At 38.9% G+C, this 25963-nt stretch overlaps 1 protein-coding gene across 3 annotated transcripts in view; it reads left to right on the top strand.

The window, feature by feature from the left end:
- Positions 1 to 25963, top strand: part of si:ch211-1e14.1 (UPF0606 protein KIAA1549) — a 93990-nt gene that overhangs the window by 43989 nt on the left and 24038 nt on the right. For all 3 annotated transcript variants that reach the window (XM_041796624.1, XM_041796626.1, XM_041796625.1), the window contains exons 4-12: positions 87 to 175; positions 2514 to 2673; positions 2780 to 2910; positions 4330 to 4522; positions 5020 to 5079; positions 5186 to 5331; positions 12618 to 12795; positions 13805 to 13989; positions 23414 to 23649. In XM_041796624.1, the coding sequence (XP_041652558.1) occupies positions 87 to 175; positions 2514 to 2673; positions 2780 to 2910; positions 4330 to 4522; positions 5020 to 5079; positions 5186 to 5331; positions 12618 to 12795; positions 13805 to 13989; positions 23414 to 23649 (1378 nt within the window). The remainder of the gene's footprint in view (positions 1 to 86; positions 176 to 2513; positions 2674 to 2779; positions 2911 to 4329; positions 4523 to 5019; positions 5080 to 5185; positions 5332 to 12617; positions 12796 to 13804; positions 13990 to 23413; positions 23650 to 25963) is intronic.

Below are 25963 nucleotides of genomic sequence, written 5' to 3' on the forward strand. Positions count from 1 at the left end.
CGTGACCTCAGCTTTGATTTAATCTGAATCTATATACAAAAACCTGAATATTCAAAAACATCAACTTTTCTTGCTTTCTTTATAAGGTTTCCCCTCTGCAGCTACTGTTGGATATGCCAAATCTCAAGTGAAAGACATATTGAAGGTGGAATTCAACAAGTCAGTGGAGCTACAGGTAAATGTATCATAGCAGGAGTTGTCATTTTTTTCTAACTGGTTTTGAGGTAATGCTATGGACCAATTGTAGTTGTGGTTGAAAAGAAAACAAGAGGAAATCAGCAGGTAGCATCACTGGTAAAAGGAGGAAAAATGTTTAATTTTGCTGTAGTTTTACGGAATAGGAATTGCGTCAGTGAAGAGTAAAAACACAGATGTCTACGGTTTTATAAAGGCAGCAGCCGTACCATTTATGGTTTATTGGTCCAACATACAGTGCTTAACAAATTTATTAGACCCCCTGTCATATTTGTCTCAAAGACCATCCAGCATTTTTCAGTTCTTTTGAAAATGAGTAAATTTGAAAATTCATGGATAACAATAATAATTATATTTTAGCATTAAAAGTATCATTTGGGTTAAAGAGCTTCTACATATTGGTGTATTAACCATTGCAGAAACATAAAAATGATTTTGGTAATTACCAATGCTGTTAATTTAGGGCAGCTGTGGCATAAACCTTACTTTGGTTAGGGTTAGGGTGGTCTAATAAATTCATTTTTAAAATTTTAATTCTTTTTTTTTTGGCATTAATGAGCCAGGAAAAGCATTGTTCAGATTAAAAACCTCTTTTTCAAGAGTGAACGAGCTAAGACAGGCAGTATCAAGTGAGAATTTCCGACGAACGAGTAACCATACACAGTAGTATGATTAAAAAATACAAAATGAAACGTGCTAAAACAAGCCGTTCTCAGATTTTCCCTACATGATGTCATGTGGGGAGTTAGCCCCTTCCCCAGGTTTGGTTGGCCCTCCCCACTTGGAAGAAAGTTCTGCCCTCCTGATCCTCCTCTCAGCTGGCAGAGAGACCACATCCATTAGACCACATCCTTTTACTGTGAGGGGCGGAGTCAGACAGCTTGTTAACACTGAAAGCCACAGACACAGAAACAGCTCGTTCTGAGCAGGGCTGAAACAAAGTGGTTTTTAGACGTGCAAAAATACAATACGGGAGTGTTTTTTCAGCAACAAACTTCACAGGCATGTTTTGGGGACCTCTGAGACCAAAATAAACTTGCCTTAAAAAAGTAGAATATGTCCCCTTTAAAAGACACAAGATAAAAACAACAAATATTGGCCAAAATTTACTGCAATTGTAAATTAATTAGACAAAGTATCTGCAACCAGATGTGTTTGCCTCCCAAGTCATTTAACTTCCTCTAAAGCCCAGTTCAGACCAAAGAGTTTGTACAGATGAGTTTAAACTTGGATCTGGACTTAACCAAAAGTTTTAATCAAAGATTTAACAGAGACAATACTAATCCAGCCATTCAAGGGCAGTTCTGTCAGTATGTTGTTTTTGACCTGTTAATGATGGGAAAACTGAAGAGTTGTCTCACAAAAATGTCCTTTTTTGGACTTTAATTCTTAGCAGTGGCAGAGTACAGATGACAACCAACACATTTCAGTAATTAGTCTTCATCAGCATTGTGAAAATGCTGATGAAGACTAATTATTGAGATGCTTTCATAATGCTGTGAATGTTGCCATAGGCCAGAATCGAGACCTTAAAAGACCTTAAGTCTTTTTGTAATGCTTCTGAACAGTTATAGTTATTTGGAGTGTGCTCTTTTTTCACATCTTGTTTATGATAGTCCATGTCTTGAATAACTGTGGTTCATGTTCTTGCTCCTGGCAGTGCGGGGGTCCTTGATACACAAAAGCCATCTGACAAATGTCAGTATCAGTGTCCATGGATATGAACACCACATTCAACAATATATGTATACAGAAATTTGTATTGCTTGAGATTTTCTTTGGTAAAGATGCTGGGAAGATTTTCAACCACTGTAACTTTTGCAATTTAATTAGAAATGTGGACCCATTAAGCTGACCAGTATGACAAGAAACCTCTCTTTATTACTAAGGGTTAGCAACCTGTCTTCTGCTGCCAGTTGTTGGGGAGGGCATCCAGATAGTTCATAACTTCACTACTGTGAAATACCCAGAAACTTGGTGATGTAAAATAGATCCTGTTGGGACTATAATGTGGATGGACTGTCATGTTATGGCTTCATATACCATCTGTGTAAGCTGTCTTGTGTGGTTTGTGTATGTACTGTGTTTGTGTGTATGCAGATGAACCGTGAAGGCCTGACCACTTCCTGAGTTTCATATCAACGGTTCAGACATAAATACTCCTTAAGAGTAGTCACATCAAGATCCAGAGGGCTGAGATGACCTTTAAAAACCGTCAGCTGTTTATTTAACACAAACCACTGAGCTCTTAAGCGATGACTACAAGAGGTGATTTGTCTGAGTGATTTATCTCGTACATTTCTGCTCTTTCTGTGAAGGTTGTGGACCCCCCTCCAAAGTTTGTCTTCAGAGCGGTGTCTGGCCCGGTTGTGTACACAGCCATATCTGTCATCAACGCTCTGCGAAGGTCTGGGCGCCGCTTCCTGTCGCTGTCTCCAAACTGGACAACCCCTGACCGTAAATATCAGATCCACACAGGTGAGCGTGCTCTCCGTGAACTCTCTAGTTCTCACCTTTTCAGTAGATTGGGATAACCTTTAGTATTTAAACTTGGTCTGACTATCACTATCTTCACTCCACGCAGTGCTGCAGTTTGTTCCCAGTCACGTTGACATTCGATACTGCAACTTCAGTGAGAGCATAGAGAAAGGTTTGACCATGGCTTTTGCAGAAGTCAGACGGCGCTCAAAGGAGTCAACCAACTTCACGGTGCAGGTGAGTGGGACCAGCTGCTCTCTCTTCTACCACCCTTTCTAAAAGCCTGATTTATACATCTATATCTAATCTATGCCATAGCATACACCATCATTCTGCATAGCCCTGAACCTTACACAGAGGCTTATGCACATAGCCATTGCGCATTATATAAGAAGCAGGTCAGACCAAGCACTGGCCATCATGAAGGTGCAAGCATAGCAAGCAGAGAGTGCTCTTCGACATTTTTTAACAAAATGCATTTAAGTCTGAGATCTCCGACCTGGAATCTGACTTGCATCTCTAAATTCATATGCCTCTCCCAGCATTTTTTCTTCATTGCAACAACTGCAGTATGGTCAACTGATGCTCAATATTTCAACAACTCAAGCACAACATCTCTCAGTTTCAGCTGCTATGGTTCCTTCCTCACAGACAGGCAGGAAATGGGGCAGGAACTGGCATAAAAATCACACTCCCAAGGAGTAAACTATTTATTCTATTAAGTCCCAGTTGACAGAGGAAGATTAGGTTACGCTAACTGTGGCTATTTGTTGGCTATCTGCTACATCAGTTATGGTAGCATAAGTTCAGGTCCCCTCCTTGTCAGCTGGATAGTGGTATGTTGTTCCTCCATTTCTAATGTTCAAATAACTTTATACTTCATGTTTATCATCATTGCCATGGCTGTGTTTGTTGTGCTTCCTCATGTGGTTAGGTTGCTCTCTGCTTGGCAGTCGTGGCTCATGCATACTCACCTATCCTAAATGTTCCCCCACAGTACAGGATTTCTGATCAGAAATTTTGAACATGTTAGTATTTACAGTCTCGAGTTGGAGTAGATAAGAGAAGGGAAAGATGTTTCTTATCACCGCAGGAAAATCTGGCAAGGTGTTCATTAGAGCCATCAGATCATCAGGCTTTTTCTGACTGTAGCTGGAAAGACTGAAAATCATCCTGACTATTTTGTCGTGTGTGCCTGGCTTCAGCCAAGAAACCAAACCAGTCATCCTGTCCTTACCCAGTGACTCCTCACTTGAGTACTTGTTCTCTAAAGAGTCCACGCTCTAGTTGTTGAGTATTAAAGAAGCTTACAGTTTGTTAATAAAGAGCTTATTTGATGTGTAAGTTGGCTTCTATGGAGTTTGGTGTTATCCTATTACACTGCTGCTTGAATTATAGTCTTAAAGTTTGAATAAATATAGCGTTTGTTGCTGCGCAGAAATGTTTAATGTCAGACTGCCCTTGGCAACACTTCCTGTTTTACTTGCCAAGCCAATTCTAATCAGATTCCTCTATTTGACTGCCACTATTTGAGGGAAAAAAAACAGCTAAAAAAAAAAAAACAGCTTTACCAAGGATATCAGCAGCAAACTGTTAAGGTTTGTAATTGAGTTGTGGAGTTTCTGAACTGAATATGTCTTTCTGGTTATGTTTTAGATCGTAAACATCACCGTGGATGCTCCTAAATATCAGGATCGTCGACTGTTGAGGCAGCCGGTGGACATCACCTTCACCGTGCGCGGGTCCAAAGGTTACCTGATGGGTTCAGAGGTCAGCAACACACTGATGAAGCTCACAATGGTGGAGTTCAGCTATTACATGGGCTTTCCTGTACTACAGATTGCTGAGCGTGAGTATCACGGTGTTATCTCTACAAAAAAAACCTCTGGAGTTACAGTGTCTGTTACTCTCCTGCCTCCAAGTGGTCCAGAATACTGAATTTATCTTTCATACATGTTTTGATCTTTTTTTTGTGTTAGTCTCTTGAGATTCTAAGCCATTTTCCTAAAAATGTAATAATTTTTTCACTATTTTGACTTTTTGATCACTTTCCCAGTTGTTTTCGTTAACTTTAACAGCTTTTAAGACCATTTTTTTCATATTTTAGTCCTTCATTGCATTATTATAGTGAATTGTTTGTATTAACATTTTGTTCTTGCCTTTTTTTATTTCTTTGACTCCTCTTTGATTTGCTTGACTATTGTGCTTCAATAATGCAGAGCTCCAGCTCTTGATTTGCCTGTTAAAGCACTTTATAAATATATTTGTCATGCAGGTGAACTGGCTTGTGTAGCTGTTGCTTTCTTTGTGTTCTGTGATACTTATGAGTTGTCAACTTTCTTACAGCGTTTCATTATCCAGAGTTGAACACCAGCCATCTTCTCCGCTCTTCCTGGGTTAGAACAGGTATCACAGTTTTTGTTACTGGAGCAGTGAAAAGCTGCTACTTCTTTGATTGAAAACTCTTTATGTTGAGTCTTCTGATGTATTTTTCTGTTTTCTACCTACGAAGTGCTCCTGGGTGTCCTGGACCAGAAAGTGGGCGAGCGCACCTTCCAGGCAAACATGGAGCGGAGGGTGGCCATGTTACTGGGGGAGGCGATGGGATTACCCAGACGGGTTAGGAGAGCCACCGCCGTGGGAAACAGCAGTGTTCAGGTACTGTATCTATAAAGGCTGCTCAAGTTTCCATTGCCTTAATACTTTCATTACCACCCCTTACAATCTATTTATTTTCAATGGTGGATAATAGTGAACATATTGAGGCCTTCCAAAAAAACTACAGTTTAAAAGCACCAGGATAAGGTGCTGAAATAGAGGTGTGAAATCCATGCAAAGCATGTTGCTATAAGCTGGTGCAATCCATTCTTTGGAATCTGAAACAACTGTGCTGGACCAACAATGGCTCTAAACAACCAGCGTCATAACAGGAGAGAGTGAGGCAGTAACTCAGGCTGGAGTTGAGTAGCACTGAACTTGTTTTTAATGGCTGCCACCAATGTAGCAGTTATCTCAGGTGTACCTATAGTATAGCAGCAGTTTTTGTCAGAACTTGACCACATTGCTTTATGAAATAAAGAGCGAACTACAGCACTGAAAACATTTCATGACAGAAGGTGTTTTCACTCTTCTGCTGAGCTGTTTTGGCATGAATTTGTTACAGCAAATCGGTTATGTACAATGGCTTCATCTGCAGCCAATATTGGCAGTTTTATCAGAATTAGACTACAGTTCTTAAATAAAACAACAGTAAAGAGGCAGGGGTTTTGCCATTGTTTCAGGTTAAGTTGTACTGTAAGCTGGTGTATACAATAGCTGCTGCCACTGAAGCAACAATCTTGGATTTAGCTGTAGAAAAGTGGTAGTATTTTCACTAATGTGCCACATTTCTTTATCAAAACAAGAGCAAACTACAGCATATACTACAGTGGCATTTGTACCGGTGCTGCATCATTTTGTCTTGTCGCTCTGACTGGCCTGTAGTAAATTTGACAGACAGAAGATTTAATCACCACCCAAGAATGTTTTTGAATGTCCTGAACTTCCCAAATGCTTTCTAAGGAAGGTTTCCAAGTTTGATGTGAAATAAAACCAAGCAATTGGTATTTGACACGGTCTGTCTGGTTAGGTTACTATCAGGCCCGAGCATCGATATTAATCCATTAATTTTGACTGCCCTAGGTATCGTACATGAAATAAACTACCAAAAAATGAATACATAAAAGCATGTGATCAAATACAAGACAAATAAATAAGGGCCTGTGTCCACAGCAGTTATTTGCAGTGGCAGCACTCATTTTTAATAGTAAAGGCAAGTTTATTTGTTTATTTCAGCAACAAGGCAATTTAAAGTGCTTCACACAAGACATTAAAACATAATTGAAAATGTAAAAAGGAAAAAACTCAACAGAAACATCAAAAAATGAAAGAAGTGATTAAAAAATGATAAAACCTACTAAAGATAATAAACAAGGATCACAACATGATGTTCGTGGTGGATTTCTCGTCTCCTCTATGCTACCTGACTCCATCTCAGTTCAATGATTCAGGACTTGCTTGAGATTTAAATATTGTCTTGAAACATCTTTCACTGAGATTGCTCTTTTTTCATAGGCAACAAAAGCCTAATCGCACATTGACGTTAATGCTCGGCCCCACTTTGGCAACGAATAACTGTCCCAAAACTCAGTTTACATTAAAACAGCCGGTGTATTCCAGGAGAAGAAACGTCCTCAGTGTCAGCTGTTTTTGTCGCCACATTTATAGCACTCCCAGCTGAAAACAGTTCAGCTTTTGGAACAGCGCTTGCTGACTTGATTTAAAAAAACAAAACAACAAATGAAAATTGCAATAAAAGTGGCATCAGCATTTATTAAAGAGCAGTTGATTTTTAAATATTTAAATATGGAGGGAAAAAAAGTGCCATAGGTGTGTATGAGGCTTTAAAATACAAACTTATACTTTGGCTCCAGTGTTTACTAGCCTTCTAAAACCTTCACTGTCCACCACTGAAATCAGCGATAGATCTTTAGCAACATATTCACTGATATAGCTTGTGAAGTGTTGAGTCCTCACATTGTAGTAGTGAAGTGGGATTGTTAATGCTTCCTTCCAAGTCCGTTGGCCCGGCTGCTTCTAGGCTTCATCAGTTTTAGATAGAATGAGCTAACTATTTTTTGCTCCTATTGCAAATGTAATGCCATTTGCTTTGTTTAAGGGCATTATCATTTTTATGTCACTCATTTTGATTAAGAAAAACACACAAAAAAATAAAGATTAAAAAAACTGATACTAAAATGTTTGCATGATGTGCGTAAAATCTCTGCTGCTGCAAAGAATGGATTTATTAAACTGGTATTTTGGTGTATTTCAAGTTAAAGAAATATTGCAACTTCCATGATCTGAAAGTTGCAGCAGGTCTTCTGTTGCATCTCTACTGACTAATCAAAATCAAGAAGGGGCCGGTCTTCTGATAATGACTTATGAGAGACTTATCTGACTCGCCTGTTAAAGGTAAAGTTTCAAGGTCTGCAGCTGCTGCTTTTGCTTACATTGTTTTCATGTTTTCTTGGTGATATTTCCTTGAAAAAGGGAAATTTTGAGCACACAAAGGGAAGCAGAAGTCAACTTTTGTAACCTAAAAACAATAAACGTCAGTGAGAAGTGCTGTGAAACAGAAGTTTTAAACACTTCCTGTGGACACAATCCTGAATTTTCTTTGATATTATAGAAATTATTATTTAACTTTTACCACCATTTGCATGTAAAGTCCCCAGGAAGGTTATTTGCTCTCTTGGCAATGTCTAATGGCAATCCAAATAAGTTAATTATGATAAATCACAAGAAAGAAGTCTGTAAAGTAGAACAGCTATTAAAGTTGAAATTACAGAAATTACAGCATTATGTTGACAATATTAGTGGCAGTCATAGTAAAGGATTTTAAATTGGTAAAATAAGGAGTAGAAGGAGTAGGATGGCGTTATAAATGTAACTTTTGTGTGCATTAAAATGATAAGAAAACAGTGTAAAGGTTAAAGCTTGACCTTGGAGCCCTTTCTTTGAGGATGAAGTTTTTAAGGCAGTGTCAAAGAGCGAATAAAAGTTTTCAATACTTGTAGGCTGTGTTGACGCTCTTTAAACATGATATTTGTTCTTAATAAAGACGTGTTTAAAATCCTCTTTTCTTCTTTCTTTAACAGAATACTATTAACACTAAAATAAGAGGCTTAATTTCTCATTCTTTATGCAACTACACTTCCAGAACTCTTTACCAGGCCGTTTGTTGATGGATTACTCAGTAAATCTTCAAAGAGCGTCCTTTCTCTTACCGTTTACATCATTATTCCCTGATGCAAGCGCTCTCTAACTGCTGCGCCTGACTACTGAGGACTCATTATGTGAACGTTGCAGTGTTTGTAACCACTGAAAGCCTTACTGCTTTACTAATCAGGCTCTAGCTTTTGTGGGTTTGCTCAGCACCTGCTCGGCTCAGCTCGTCTCAAAGAGGACAGGATGGGGCTCTGTCTCCATAGCAACAGCATCCCATTCATCCCAGGGGCTAGCCACCTAGAAGACCACAACCTCACGAGTCCATGTTCGTTCTCCTCTTCCTCATTTCTCCAGTCCTGTTGTGAGTCACAGAGCTGCAAAGAGCAGATCAATTATTAATTGTTTCTCTTTCCGCAGTTGGATGATTAAGACTGTGTCACTGTTGTTCAGAGGGAAGACATCACTGAAGGAGGGAGAGAGAGAGCAGAAAGCATCCCGAAATCAAAAGAACAGGAAGAGCAAAACACTCAGATAAAAGAGACTTGTTATGAGAGATGAGAGATGCATATTTGATGTGAACTCAGGAAGTCTTACTGCTTAAAAAAAGGTCTTTAAACAGGGCTGCTGTCAGAGTGATAAATATCATCTTTTAGATCAGCAGCACAGTAGTTTTCTCTGTCCTTTCTGCTTCCTGTGAGATGGTTGTTTCCATAAAAATCCATGGTGCAATTTAGGAAAACATCATATTGGTGATGAACCTTTAGTAGCTGTTTCTCTGCTATAATTAGGAGTCTAAATTTAGCTGCTGGCATCCTTCCCTCCTTTCTGAATCACCTTTTTCAAGGTCAGAAATGTATGTTATGCAAAGAAGTAGGGCAGTTGGATTGGGGCAAAAATGATGATCATGATTATCTTAGGTGATAATGAGATCATGATTCTTGCATGAACACCACTTTGTGGCTTTTGTTTTGAAGAGGAAACAGGAAATGAGAAACAGTCTGTTATCTGTTTTCTTTGATATGCATCTACATAGAACTTTGGAATCAACCTATAGAGAAGCTCTCCCCCTTATTTCAGCATGCTGCTGGAGTTCATGTTAATAGCTAGCAGCTGGGTGTGCTGCAGTTATAACCCTTGGCTACAGACAAAGAACCAAAATACTACATTGAAAAGATGATATGATGGGTAAACGTTACAGTGCTAAAGTAGGCCATAACCTACAAAAGTGTTACATAGCAAAGTTTGCTGCAAGGTGATGTTCAACATGTCTACATGTCCTACTGTTTTATGCTGCCGCCTGATGCTGCAATCAAAAAAAAAAATCATTTTGACTTTCATTAATCTACTCTCAGTACCCGGTCATGACAAAGTGAAATCAGAATTTTAGAATTTATTGCAAATTTATGAAAAATAAAAAACTTAAATACAACAACGGTCACCCTGACTGAGCTACTGAAATCCTGTGTGGAGATGGGATAAAATTCCAGTAAGGTAACGTCAAGGCTTTATGACAGACTTTCTAAATAGAAGCCTTTCCTCAGTGCAAAACACATGAAAGCCTTCTTGGAGTTTGCAAAAACTTCCTTTGCACTGAGCAGAAGCTTCCATCCATCCACTCTACCATAAAGCCCAGATCAGGGAGGGTTGCAGTGATGGTTGTCCTGGATCTTTGTCCCATCTCCACCCAGGATCTCCAGAGCTCAGTCAAATTGACCATCATGTTCTCGGTCACCTCTCTTACTAAGGCCCTTCCCCCCAATTGCTCCATTTTGCTGGGCAACCAGCGCTTGGAAGAGTCCTGGTTGTGCAAAACTTCTTCCATTTGAGAATTCTGGAGGCCACTTCGCTCTTGGGAACTGTCATTTCAGCAGTTTTTTTGTAGCCTTCCCCATGAGAGCTGAATGATTAGCAAAAATAATCTAATTGCGATTATTTTCTCCAATATTGCATTTGCAATTATTTTTAGGTTCCCCATCAAACAAATACAAGCAATAAATCATTCTATATTATAACCCGCACTGTGTTAGATCAAATAAATGATTTGGAAAAACAAAACTTATTGCTATTTTTGCTCTAAATGCAAATTTGTTACCAGTTTTCATATTGATGGGGGTTTTTATGTTGTTCTCATTTTGATAAAAAAAAAAAAAATATACATAAACAAGAAAAGTGGCACTTCTGTAGGACCTGTCAACAATCCTGTCTCTGAGCTCTGCAGGCATATCCGTTGACCTCATGGCTTAGTTTTTGCTCTGGTATTGTCAGCTGTGAGGCCTTCTATAGAGAGGGGTGTGACTTTCCAAATATGTCCAATCAAATTGATTTACCCCAGGTGCACTCCAATCAAGGTGTAGAAACATCTCAGCATCTGAGCTAAATTTTGAGTGTTTTTACAAAGGGTCTAAATCCTTATGTCAGTATGATATTTCAGTATTTTATTTTCAATGAATTAGCAAAAAATTTTTCAATTCTCATTTAGTCATAATGGGGCACAGATTGTAAACCGATGAGCATAAAAATACATTTTTCCACTGTAGCATCAGGCTGCAAACATAACAAAACTGAATACAGTGAAGGGGGTCTGAATACTTTCTGAATGCACTGTGTATATTGAGGCTAGTGGAGCATGCAGGGCTAGTTTCTATCAGTTTTCTTCTGTCATCACAGTGTCATAATAATCCATACCATGCAGAGTCAAACAGCAGAAGATGGTAGCCAATGTGCAAATACAAAAGGCCTATTTTTAAGTGACAAAAATGCAAAAAAGTGATCTATAACACCAATAATCCTTTGTTAAATGGTGGGTCGCATACACTGTATTAAGAGTATAGCCACTTCTGCAGGCCCCACTACACCACAGGCTGCAAGAAACAGGATTGCCTGGGTCGCTGGAGAGCGAGCTTAGGGATGAGGGAAGTAAACCTTGTGATTAACGATCCCTGCATTGTTTAGGAAATGAAAATGTGATTCTTTATCATGTTATATTCAAAAACAAATAGTGGTGAAGTTAAAAATAGCAAGCTGAAGTTGATTTTAGTGTTTTATTTGTAATGTTTGAGTGACTTAATGCAGGTATTGTAGTGAGATGAGCTTACAAGATGTTGCATACACATCTGTTTTTTTTCTTATCAAAACTACATTTTTGCATTATTAAAAGAAACATCAAGAAATGCGTCCATTTCTTGTCAACCCTCATCCTCTTTAGCTCTCATTCTTTTCAAACTAACCAGAGCATGTGCCATTGCTCCCTTTGCTCCTCACTTAAATTAAAGTGAGAGCTGGTTGGTGGCTTGTGGAAAATAGATGCTCAAAACGATCACAACATCATGACACAATAACTGATTAATTACAGCCAAAGTCGTGATTATTTTGAAACTCAATAACTCGCTCGGCGTGACAAAGAAGCTTTATTATTTTGCTTGTGTTTCTCATGGCAGGATGCTCTCTGCACAAAAGCTCATTTAGCTTTCTTTTGCATTTCAAAGCCTCATCCTCAAGTGTTTGTTGGATATAATGATAGTGAGCATCTGAACCTCAGAGGAAATCTCTGTCTCGCTCCCTTACACAAAAGCACAATTACAAAAGACTCCTATATCAGACGCCCTTAACCATCAGAACAGGATCAGAGTATTGTTGTCGTCACCTGTGAGAATACCTCAGGAGTCTGCCTCCACAGATAAAAGAGGAGGTGGAAATGGGGTCGTGCAGTAACACACATATTGACGCTCACGTCTTTCCACTCTAATAAGCGTGCATGGACTGGATTAGAGCCTGGATGAGAGAGTCTGCCCAGCCGTTTTTCTGTGTCAACCCAGGCATGACCCGCACTTTACTCTTTCCAGTAATGCAGACGGCAGACTGCTGCGCCTCGGGGCATCCACGGGGAGACTGCACACTCACACAGACATATTAAACAACATGGAGAAATATTTAAACAATGAGGACTCTATAGTGGACAAACAAACCATGAGCTGACACATCACATGTGTAATATTATTCTTCTATGTGTTATTGTTTTCTTGCGCATGTGTAAATATTTGTTTTAGTTACAAAAATAGAGGAAAAAATGTTTCTGTGAAATGTAACATGGAGGTGCAGAAGTATATGCTTTGCCCTCACAAGAAGGAAGTTCCTGGTGATATAAAATACTAAATCTTTTTGTTTTTATCTCCTAGGTTGTCAGTGCGTCCCGGCTGGAGGGTGCAGACAACCCCCTGGAGATTGTGTATTTTGTGGAGGGTCCCAGTGGTCAGAGGATGCCTGCAGATCAAGCTGCAAACCTTCTCAACAGTCTGGATGTTCAAAGGGCTGCCATCGTCTTAGGATATCGTGTTCAGGGAATTTTGGCACAGCGTGAGTATCTCTTGCTTTGAATTAATGACTCAAGGGGTTTGAGTGATGCTGTAGTTTCCTTCATTTAGTTGAGAGCACATCTCTTCAACTTTTTCTGTGTAGGATCAGTCCAGTGAAAGCTCTTAAACCAAGACATTTTAACACTTTATGTTCTAAAGCTCTGGCTGCCCCTCAGAGCAAAACAACAGTTTACTTAGATGTTGTTTGGATTCACGCATTCAGATGCAAAATTGGTGTGTAATCATGCTTAATAATCTTGATATCAATCAAAACAATCATGAATACTTTTTTTGCCACGATAGAGCAGCTCAACTATAAGCCAGTACACAATGACTGCTGTTGACTTAATCAGGGAGCAGCAGCAGTTGTTGGTGTGGTGTTAATTGAATGATTTTTACTTATATAGACCAAGGACACCTCATCAGTGTAAATATGTTTTTTATTTTTTCTGTCATGGTTATGATTGTTTTGTTTTGCCCATGACTTCAGATAAAGCGTTTTACAAGAACTTTTTTCCCCTCGTTGTGAAAAGTGCACCCTGCAGAGTTACTTTTCAAGGTCTGCTTACATTTTCTCTGCTCTGTGCTAATAGCTGTTGGACCAGTGGGAGACAGAAAAGGACTAATTACTAGTGAGATTTTTATGGGGGTCTTGTAAGAGCTCCTTGTGTTCTTTTGTATGTTTATAGCAACATTTGAGCTAATTACCTCCCTCCGTACACGCCGTATTAAAAGCCTGTCTTCCTCGTTAGGAATCTAAACAAGGGATGAAGGCCTAATGAGGGCCCCTCCAGGGACTGTGTCTCTGTGCTGACTGTGATCTCTTACAGTCCTTTCCCTGGGGACGAAATGAGTGTTAATTAAATCTAATGAAGGCCTGCATTGAAGATTACAGCACTAAGACAAGAGCACTTAAGGATAGTGGATCCAAAGCTTTGCATTCTCAGAGTGTTTGTAAAGACTAAGAATGAAATGGCAGAAACTAAGAGAGTTATTTTCTTCCTATGCAGCTGTGGAGAAGGTTGCATCCTCGCCTTCAGACACTGAGAACACCAATGTGTGGATCGTCATCGGCGTGGTGATTCCTCTCATCGTGGTAATCATCATCATCTCCATCCTGTACTGGAAACTGTGTCGGACGGATAAGCTGGAGTTCCAGCCGGACGCCATGACCTCCATCCAGCAGAGGCAGAAGGTAGAGAATGAGCAGTGTTGCAAAGTGGGTGACTTTATGACTGATAATGGTTTCTCCAGGCTGATACAACTAGTAGTTAACAAGACTGATACTTGGAACTGGTATTGCATTTAAAGCAGTTATTTAAATGTTTGATGTGTTACAGTTACTGGGACATAAACAAGTCACTTCATAACTGGCTAGCTACGACTGCAAATAAAGGCTTTGAATCTGTGCTGCATGTCACATCTCCAGAGAAACTCATGCCTCCAAATCTTGAAATAAACTATATTTATTACATACACAATTGCTGGGAAAGGAGGAGTAAGAGGAACTGAACATTTGGCACATCTAACAGGCAAAGGAAGGGCAGAAAAACAAGCCACTGCAAGAGAAGGAAACTCCTATGCTAAATTCAAAGATCATCAAAAAAGAAGACTTTAGCAGATCGACCAACCTATGGAGGAGTCTAGGGAAAAAAACATTTGACAAGCTGCTGCTGCTGTGATGGCATCTTCCGGCAAAATCTGCATGTTTGAATGCCAGCTACCCTGAGTAGTAAGCAGTAATATGAAACAAATGCATACAGAGATAAAGAGAGAAAAAAAGACTATAGCAGACTAACTCAGTACTGGTCCAAGTCTGAGCCAGTCCTAACTGTAAGCTTTATCAAAGAGGAAAGTCCAGACTAACTCAGGACTGGTCCAGGTCTGTAAGTTCAGTCCTAACTATAAGCTTTTTTAAAGAGGAGAGTTTTCAGACTATAGCAGACTAACTCAGGACTGGTCCAGGTCTGAGCCAGTCTTAACTGTAAGCTTTGTCAAAGAGGAAAGTCCAGACTAACTCAGGACTGGTCCAGGTCTGTAAGTTTAGTCCTAACTATAAGCTTTATCAAAGAGGAGAGTTTTCTGACTATAGCAGACTAACTCAGGACTGGTCCAGGTCTGAGCCAGTCCTAACTATAAGCTTTATCAAAGAGGAGAGTTTTCAGGCCGCTCTTAAAGGTACAGAGGTGGTCTGCCTCTTGGACCCCGACAGGTACGTAGAGGATTCCAAAGGACAGTTCCCTGATAATTGAAGGATCTACCTCCCATTCTGCTTTTAGACCCTGAATGTTTCACACGCAGGCCAGCATTTTGGGAGTGCAAGGATCTAGAGAAATAAACATTATCAAACATTATAACATTATTTTTTCTTTAATAACCTTTTTATATCAGAGTTTTACATTATGTTATCGTACTTTCCAGTGTCTTGAATGTTGCTATTTTCTGCATAAAGCATTAAAGGCAGAAGAGATGAACTCACTTTAAATCTAGATGAGCTGCTGATTAATTCGGTGTATCTGTCATTGTAATGAATGAGCTGAACAATCTGGAGTTCATTATTTCTTATTTTAGAAACAGTGAAAGTTTAATGATCCCAGCAGCGACCCATACAAAGGGACACGAGTTAGACTGACGTCATTAGGCTGATAGCTCATAAAATTGGCCTCTCTTTCATTGGATCGAAAACATTTGAATTTTCCTCACACACTCTTTCACCATTTACACCACAGTTGAAGGGTTCATTTTCCTCTCTGACTTCACTTATAATAGATGTTATTCTGCTTTATGTCAGTGGGGATGTTTTCCTCTCTTTGCTTCCCTTTTTGCTCCAAAGTAAATGAACATCAGAAGTAAGTTTGTTATTACGCTTGTCCTTTATGCTGCACATCCTTATGAGAGGTGTCTCTGAGTACAGATCCCATTTTACCATCCAGTCATTTTTCCTTTAATAAAAAAACTTTATAAAAGTTTAAACAGTATACAGAAAGTTTTTGTGATAGTTAAGCCACTGCTAGGCCTAAGGATTTCAAAGGCCATTTCGCCCTAAGGTGTTTAGGGACAGGCACGATCTTTCTCCAAGTTTGAAGTTCACCTTTTCTGATGCAAATTAAGTGTTGCTTTTTTTAGACCAGCTCTTATTATAATAGCATATTCAACTTACAAAGAATTCCTGCAGTGGTGCCTTGAGAGCAGCAGAATATCTGCAAAAAGAACAACTTATTTCACTGAAAAACTTGATCAATTATATTTCCCTTTTATGACAAATGTTTTAGGTATAGAACCGTAATTTAAAGGATATTTATCTATATATCTATGTATACAAGTTTGTGTGCAGCTGATTTCATATTTTTTAAAACAAAGAGGTCTGATCTGGTTGTCTTTACATCATCCTAAAGCAAAAATCAAACTGTGTCTAAACTCAGACTGACTGCACCCCACCCTTCTTTTTCCCCATTGGCTCTCTCTCTTTCCATGATCATTAAACAAACAATTCAAGCTTGTCATCAAAAAAAGAGAATTTTCATATAGAAGTGAAAGAAAAGACTTCTGAGAGTTGATTTATGGGTCTTTAGGATGGCAGAAAATGAATGCTATCATGTTTTTGGGTTAGGCAACAAGAACTGCACGCTTTACTAGCACCAGATAAATTAATACGATTCATTAGTTGTTACACTGGAAAGACTGTCTCTATTGTGGGCTTTAGTCCTGCTCCAGAGCAGGACCCTTCTAGGCGCGGCGCGGCACAGTGCAGTGCGGCGTAGCCCAGTGTGGCCAAACTGATGATGGAAAAGTAAATCAGCACAGCTTGGTTTGGATCAGCGCAACAAAAAGTCATAGTGGAAAAGCCTCGCTGGTTGTCCTGCCAAGCTGAGTGATCTGCCAAGGAGGGACTTTATAAGAGAGGGGACCAAGACCGGGATGGTTGCTGACTGAGCTTCAGAGATCCTGTGTGGAGATGGGATGGAGTCCTAGAAGGATAACCATCACTGCAGCCCTCCACTGGGCAGAGTGGCAGGACAGAAGCCTCTCCTGAAAGCCTGCTTGGCTTTTATGTGGAGCTTTTTGCAATTTCAAACTGTGTCAATGGGATATTTTAGTTCTGTAATTTTCATAAATTTGCAAAAATTTCTAAAATTCTGTTTTCACCCTGTCATGATGGCATTCTGAGTGTAGATTAATGAGAATAAAGATACATTTTTTCGACTGTAGCATCAGGCTACATTGTAAGAAAACTGAAGAAAGTGACGAGAGTCTGAGTGCTCTCAAACTCTCTTTTTACTCATGCTTATTTCAGCATAAGTCTGAAAATAATCACATTTTTATGTGATTTTCTTACAACTAAGGTGAATTAAGCTTGCTGAAAGAACAGTTTTGTGGTTGACTTTTGGAAAAAGTAAAAAACAAAACAAGCTTTGTCAGGACTGCTTTAAGGAGAAAAGAAATCTTTTAGATGTCATGCTTTTTGAATGCACTTTGGTTCGATCCTTACAGGATTCCTTCTCTACCTTAATCTAACCACTGATTGGCTTCAAACAAGCAGTGTTAAGCAGATTTGTGGCGTGAATTGAAATGGTTGATCTATAAGAAGTTGCTAGCTGTACCTTGATGCAGATGTGTTTGCAGAGATAAATAAATCATATGAAAACCATTAATAGGAGCTGAAATGTCACAGCGAACAACCTTCCATCAATTTATCAGTCTAAACACGTATTTTTATCTGTATACACCAAATCCTGCTGATAACATGATTGGTTAATGCCGACAGTGCAGAGATTCTACTGCTCTGTGTAGAGTCTGTAACCAGATATGAAGTCCACATGACTCTGCAAGCACTTTGGGGTCTTGTTCATGTCCAGGCCAATTGGTCATAGGAAGCTCACATTTTCCATCATGCTGACTTTCACTTGAACCTCTTGTTCTTCCACTTTGGGTAAATGCAATCAGAGTAATGTGCAGAAATAACTTCCACTCAGTCTGGCCCCTCTGCTTAACACAATCATCTGTCACTTAACACCATCCCCCTCTCACAGTCCACCACTTCATTTGGAGAGTCAAGAACCTCTCTGCAGCAGACGCTCTCTCCAGCTAAAAACGCTGTAGAGTCAAGTGAGTGGGAGTACGAGGAAGAAGAGGAGGAGGAGGAGTATGAAGAGGAAGAAGAACAGGAGGAGGAGGAGGAGGTTAAAGCAGGGAAGGTACAGAGCGGTGTCTGGTGGTTTCGTAGCAGATCTAGTTAGCCTGTGTTTGCCGTCTGAAGTAGGTAGTTGTTGTGTACAAACAGCACAGAACTATTGAATAGTTTATAGTTCAGAAACAGCGTCATCACTTCAAGTATTTATGCCGACGATTGCTTCTGCTTAGACACCAGCAGCTCCTCCAAAGAGCAAACAGAATGTAAGCACTGAGGAGGAGGAGGAAGAAGAGGAGGAAGAGGAAGAAGAAGAGGAGGAGGAGGAGGAGGAAGAAGAAGAGGAAGAAGAAACAGATGAAGAGAAGGTGATGTTTAAAAAGAAAGACGTTAAACAACCTGAGCAGAGAAGACAAGAGAGCAAAAAGATGACGACGAAAGCAGCGGAGACGAAGAAAGAAGAGAAAAAGAGAGTGATAAATAAAGGAAGGAGAGCCAAAAAGGAGGTATAATGCTCAGTAGATGTAGAGATTCCTGCTTTCTGATTAGATCAGGTGGAAAACTTCCTTTTTTATTCCAAGCCTTTTAGTTGTTTTAATCTTGAAAACTATGGCTGATCCTGCAAAGCTGATGACTGGTCAGGTTCCATGTCTGTCATCAGACAGATCCATTTTGCCAAGCTGTTACGCTTTTTCCTGGTCTGAACAATCAGCATCATTTAAGAAGAAAGAGGCGATAGGTGCAGATGGGGTTGCAGTTGCAGCAGCTAAATGCCTGTAAGCAATGGCAGCTGGTGAAGAGATGAGCGTGGATGCATAGCAGCAGATTTATCAGAACTGGACATTTCTTTATTCAGAACAAAGGCGAGAACCATGCTGAAAGGTTTTCATGGCAGAAAAGATGTTTTTGTTTTTCTAACGACCAGCTTCAGCAAGAGTTTGAGTCACCAGCTAGCTCCACTGGTAGTGAACAGTGATAATGGCCGCCTGTTTGGCACACATGAAGTAGCCAATAATGAATGTGACGGACAGAACACTCGTCCAATCACCCTATGAGGGTTCTTGCATTTCCAAGCACCATCTATAGGATGTCCCTCAGACTTATGTTTTTCAACATACCCCATGCCATGGGTATGTGAAACAGTCAGCCAGGCTGAATTACATCTCATGAAAAAAACAACTATCTTAGATATGAGAATGTTACACATAACCAATCAAAATAAAGAATTGTAACACAGTCATGTTGACCCTCTGAATAGCAGGTTCATCAATATTCTTTGGGGCTCTTCTGGCATACATGTATTCCATTATGGCATGGAGGCAATTATCCCATAGCACTGCAGAGGTGTTGTGAAATCCAGGCTGCTTTGAAAGCAGTCTTAAGTTCTTAAATGTACAGTCATTCTTTTATTATGGCCAACGGATTTTAATGTTGAAATGAGAAATGCAAAGCCAAGTAACAGCTGGAAATCTGTTTCCTTGTTTCTGTTTAAGAATAAGCAAACAAAGCATGCCTTTGGACCTTTCAGGCAGTTTGATATCAAATTTAGAAACAGAAAAGGATAAATGAAAAGTGTACCTTTCAAAATTTCCCATTAGGGCTGGGCAATTCATTGCAAATTGGATTAAATCGCAATATGACCTGATGCAGTTTTCAAATCGCAGAAGGTGCAATATTTCCTGAAATTTTTGTCAAAATACCAGCCAAAAAATGTTTTTTTTTTGCAGCAGAGATGCATTACATATCATGCAATCATTCTAGTGCTATATTTTCAAGATAGTGTACAAAAAAATGAAAAAAAAACAAAAACTTTAAAATGATAGTTCATATAAAATTTGCAAACTGAGTAAAAAATCATCACAATTAAATATTTTTTAGAAATTGTTCTGTCCTTGTTAAATCTATTATTGTGTCATCGTAGTATAGGAGAATTATTGCTTGTTTATGTTGTAAAATGCTTGAGATGAGGAACTTTAGAAATAATCGAATATTAAATCACACTTGCAATACTGGGTAAAACAATTGCAATTAGATTATTTTCCAAAATCATTCAGCCCTATTTCCCATCAGTTGTTTTTGTTTTAAGTTACTGGGTTTTCTCTTCTAATATGAACTTTATATTTTTCACAACCATTGCACAGTAAAAAATATGAATGTTGCAGCCTCCTTTTTTGTGATCGAATATAAAAGATGAAAAAGAATAAATTTTTCTTTGATTTGTTTCTTTTTGGAAAATGAAAAACAAGAAAATGGAAAATGAAAAAATGAGAATTGGAGAAATATAAAGATAGAGATGGAAAATGTGTTTTTTAAGATTCTTAATTGAGTATCAAACTGCCTGAAAAAGCAAAGGGGACATTTTCTGTGTTTCGCTTGTCTCATTTTTGTTGGTAACTGAGAACCTGGATGTTACTTGACTTGGGATTCCTCTTTATAGAATAAAAATGATAACTCACCGCAGACCAACATCAGCAGGTAATATGGCATCCAAATGGTTGAAGTTGTCTTTTTCAGACAAATATAAGGTCTTTTACTAATTTGGAAATCACGGTCCAAGAGTCTGGAAGAAGATCGGAGAGGCGCAGAATCCAAGGTGCATGAAGTCCAGTTCAGTTTCCAGTCAGTGATGGTTTGAGGTGCCATCTCGTCTGCTGCTGTTGGTCCATTGTGCTTTATCAAGTCCAGAGTCAGCGCTGTCAGCTGTCTACCAGGAAGTTTTGGAGCCCTTCATGCTTCCATCTGCTGAGAAGCAGAGCAACCTGGGCTTCATAACACCCCAGCAGTGCCACAGACTGATCGCCTCTGTGCAGTAATTAGTGCAAATATTGGAAATGTTGGACCCCAAAACAAGTACCGAGTGCGTAGCTGAAGATACTTTTCAGATGGCCGACATTTCTGTATCATAAAGCCTTTTTTTAATTCTTCTTATGTAAGATTCAACTATTTATAGTTTCCAGATCTTTAATTTGCATGATCTGTAAGACAAAAGCAAGATTAAGACAAAAAAGGCTTGAAATATTTCCCTTTGTGTGCAAATAAGCTGGAATATATTATAATTTCTCTTTGTGAATTTTATGTCAGAAATAGAATAACTTTTCCACCACATTTTAAGTTTTTTGAGACCTGCTTGCAGAGATTCCTCATTTGTGAATAGATCCTGTGCTTTTCCAGACATAGCTTTTGAGACTTTTAGATGCTTTTGATTGAAAAAAAAAGTCCCTTTATTGTGAAGTAGATTTATAGACGTGATTTTCATGTGTATACAGTGTGTTGGTGTTCCCTAATTCCTCCTTAGACCTGCTTAATTAGTAATTAGTCAGCATATGATGTGGGGGATATCTGAAGATGTATGTTTTCCTTCATTCAGCCTCAGTCTGAATTATAATGATGCATCCTTTATTATTTCAGCTGCAGCTTTTTCAGTGCTTTCCTCTTCTTGTTTATATGGAGCTGAGAGCACATACATAAACACTTTTTCTTTGCCTCTTTGGATTAGCACTCTTTTTATGTTGGCAAGCATCAGACAGGATTAGCAGTTTTACACCAACAAGCCTCTTCAAAGCTCAGCATTTTACATCAATGAACTCAGCGTGAGTGTACGTATAATTCAGAGAATTAACAGGAGCATGTCATGTCAGTCCTCTCCTTTCATCATACACACGTCTCAGAGTCACACGGGTAGAGTTTGGGTTGAGATCTGACGTCCTGTGTTTGCTCCTCTGCTGTGGGAAACTCCCCAGGGCTTTACACTCAGATACTCTCACTGCTTCATCTCCAGCCTCCATCCTCACTGACTCAGAGGAAAGAAAGCAGCTCAGTGTTCCCCACACGACTTCCAGTCCCTCTTCTTTTCAGTTCTTTATTCATTAATGTCTGTCTGTCTGAGTCTGCGTCTTAGATGTCTATATTTCAGTCGTCAGCCTAAAAACAAGCTCAGAGCTCATCTGAGCACCTCTGTGTTTAGAAAGGATTGCACGTCGGTTAAGAAGAATAACCAGTAAATTAATCAAAGCAAAAATACTTGAAAGCCAACTTGAAAATTTTCTGATTGATGTAAATGTCAGAGCTGATATCAGTGCAATGAATCAAACAATATGCTGATTTTGTTTGTGATTTAATTATGGAGTTTTAGGGTTTCTGACAGAACGTTAAATGCAAAAATATCGTTTTTCAATTATGATTTCATTTAGTAAGGGAAAAAGCCATCCAAACCTACCTGGCTCCAAACAAATGCCTTGACATCTATCAGTCTAGAAAGGGTCCAAAGCCATTTCTAAGACTTTGGGACTCCAGCGAACCATGGTGATAGCCATTATCCACAAATGGAGAAAACTTGGAACAGTGGTGAACCTTCTCAGGAGTGGCCACCCTATCCTAATGACTCCAAGAGTGCATCGAAGACTCATCCAGGAGGTCCCAAAAGAACTCAGAACATCTAAAGACCTACAGGCCTCACCTGACTCAGTTAAGAGACTGAGCAAAAATAGTATCTGTGGAAGAGTTCCACAGCAAAAACCTCTGCGGACCAATCTCACACTTGACAAAGAACATCCTGATTATCCCCAAGACTTTTGGGAAAATATTCTGTGGACTGATAAGACAACAGTTGAGCTTTTTGGAAGGCGTGTGTCCCGTTTAATCTGGAGTAAAACTAACACAGAATATCATCAAACATGGTGGTTGTTGTGTGATGGTCTGGGGCTGCTTTGCTGCTTCAGGACCTGGACCACTTAGCCTTGTTGATGGAATTGATGAATTCTGCCCTCTACCAGAAAATCCTGAAGTAGAGCCAGCAGTTCATGACCTCAAAATCAAAATCACTTTTTATGCAGCAGGACAATGATCCCAAACACGCCAGAAGGTCCACCACTAAATGGCTCAAAAAAATTGAAATTTTGGAGTGGCCAAGTCATGGTCTGGACTTAAATCTGATCGAGTGGCTGTGGCATTCTGGGAAACCCTCCAATGTGGCTGGAATAAAGAAATTCTGCAAAGAAGAGTGGATCAAAATTCCTGCAGGTCAATGTGAAGGACTCATTGCCAGCTATTGCAAACCTGCAAACGGACCTGCTTGCAGTTGCTGTTGCAACAACCAGTCATTAGGCTTTAGTGGGCAATGACTTTTTCACATAGGGCCAAGTAGCTTTGGATGGTTTTTATTCTATTAATAAATGAAATCATCATTTAAAAACTGCATTTTTTATTAACTCGAGTAAACTTTGTTTGATTTTCTGAAATATCTAAGTGTGACAATTATGCAATATATCAGGAAGGGGGCAAAGACTTTTACACAGCACTGTGTCTACTACAAAAGTAATCCTGCTGAAGCTCATGCTAAAGATAATGAATAGTACGTTATTGAATACATCTCTGTTATCAGACACAAATATTTTATACTTCTAATTTACTCACTCCCTCTCAGGGAAAAACCTCCACCAGATCCACTTTTTCCTGAATTCATTATATCCCCCTCTTCACTCTCTGTCCCCAGTTGCAGGCTCCCAGTGTGAAAGGTTTTGACTTTGCCAAGCTGCACCTCGGCCAACAGAGTAAGGATGATGTCATGGTTATTCAGGAGCCCGTCCCGCCAGGGCCGGGCCCTGGAGCGCTGCCCGTGTCCATTAAAGACGGCTTCAGCCCGTCTGAGAACGGGGAGATCCCCACTCCGGTTTCCAAAACATCAGTCTCCTCCACTAAGGCGTCACGCAGCAGCCGCAGGAGAGAAAGGTAAATGCTCTGTCAGACTGGAGGCAGGCTTAGAAAAGCTGCTCAAAATGAGTTTATGTAAGCATCATAATGAGAGGATTAAATTATAGTGAGTTATATTTATAAAGGTTATTCCATTAGGAATCAAAGAGCAGGGGAAGAACCAGCATAGAGACCCTGAATCAGTCCTTAAGTCTCTATTTTTAATCAAGAAACTGGTTCCAACTAGTTTTACTTTTTCTTTACTTTTTTTCAGAAACAAAAGAAAAAACATATCTTGGCAAACACATAGGTTTTTTTTTTGTTTATACCGTAATGCTAAGGTCTACCAGATGTGTGAACAAGTTTTAAAAACAAAGAAAAGCCACAACAAGGACTACATAACAGTAAAAGCCACTTAATAGATAATAAAGATAATAATTAATAGATGACTTAGGCTTACAGTGATTATGGGCAGTAACAAGCACTCTGATTGGCGAAGATATATGTAATAAAGCACAATGAATCAGCAGCGTTAGGAGAGTAGAATTAGACTGATATCACAATTTGGCCACAAAATGACCTAGGCAATTATGCCATGAGGCTAACAATATATTCATAAAGCTGTTTTGTCTCTGCAAAGAACACCATGCCTCTCCTGTACTGGAACTGATTTCCTCTCTCTTTGTTTAAGAAACTGACAAAAAACAAACACTTGACCCTACCAGAAATGTGTAGATATATTCTTTGTCAAATATCAAGATTTAGGAATAAAACATGAAATGATTATTTTGGATTACATGGACATATATTGTCTGGAAATACCAGTAGAAATTTAAATATCCCTAATACAAAAATTTAACCGTTGAAGGCACAATTACTCAAACCTGCTCAAAGAGCCAAATTGTTGAAAAATATCTTTGCAAGAGCCGCAGTCTTAAGTGGTGAAAAGGGTTAATATGCCTAATGTGGCAATAAAAATAAGTTAAAGGTGGCAAAAGTGGGGAGAAAAAGTGGCAAAAATCAGGGAGAAGTGACATAAAAATTAGTTACAGGTGGCAAAATTGGTCAAAAATGTGGCAAAAATGTGGCAAAAAATTAGTGAAAAGTGAATAAACTGGGCAAAAAGCAACAAAAAGGTGGCAAAAATTGAAAAAAGTGGCATTTAATGGCAAAAGGCAGCTTTCATGGGTGAAAAGTTGCAGAAAAGGGGAAAAATAGAAAAAGCAGGTTAAAAGTGGCAAAAATAAAAGGAAAAAATAGCAAATAAGAGCAATGGAAATACACACAAAAAATAGAGGTTGACAATGAAGTTTTACTATAATGCCTACTGTACACACTGATTGATGTGACTTGCAGTGAACAATTTCTGAGGTCAAAGTTTCCCTTTTTTAAGGTTTTATGGTTGAATAATATTTCAAATAAGACACATAAGAGCCACGTGTGGCTCTAGAGCCACATGTTGAGTAGCAATAGTTTAGGTTTTTACCTGCTGATATGTATATATAAATACAGTGCTTAACAAATTTATTAGACCACCTGTCATATTTGCCTCAGAGACCATCCAGCATCATGAAGTGCTTTAATGTGGACTCTTTCATTTTCAGTGAGCTCTCCACATTTTACCAGTTTGAACAGGAATGAGGAATTTCAAACTGAATTCACCCAAATTTGAGCCGGCTCACTGGGCTTCTCTGAGAAGTCAGAAATTAATCAATCATAACATGCAACCACTAAAACTGATTTTTCTGTTCAGGAATGCAAGTAAATAACTATAATTTGACATAATAATCAAGAAATAATAATGTGCTTTACTATTTTTTCAGTTTTCTTGTGAATCAGTAAATTTGAAAATTCATAGATAACAATAATAATGATATTTTAGCATTAAAAATATCATTTGGGTTAAAGAGCTTCTACATATTGGTGTATTAACCATTGCAGAAACATAAAAAGTGATTTTGGTAATTACCAGTGCTGTTAATTTAGGGCAGCTGTGGCATAAACCTTTGGTTAGGGTTGGGGTGGTCTAATAAATTTGTTAAGCACTTGTTTAGAAGTACTGCTTGATCAAAATAAAGTATTATGATATTTTTAAGATGGTTAATAGGGCTTGTTTTTACCAAAAGTCTTCTTTTCCTCCTCTCCTCATTTTAGGCTCTCGGTCAACCAAAATAAAAGCTTTTGACATATTTTCAAATCAATAATTTATGGGACAGAGCTTGTTTTTCATTGCTTAGCTTTCTTAGTTGGCTTGTTTATATGAATTTGATAACGTTTTGACAACATGTGCATACTATATTTATCATTTCTGAATTTAATATTCATGACAGCTTGGTTTAAGTCATGATTTTGC

Source organism: Cheilinus undulatus, linkage group 9, assembly GCF_018320785.1.
Source record: "Cheilinus undulatus linkage group 9, ASM1832078v1, whole genome shotgun sequence".
Classification (NCBI taxonomy): Eukaryota; Metazoa; Chordata; class Actinopteri; order Labriformes; family Labridae; genus Cheilinus; species Cheilinus undulatus.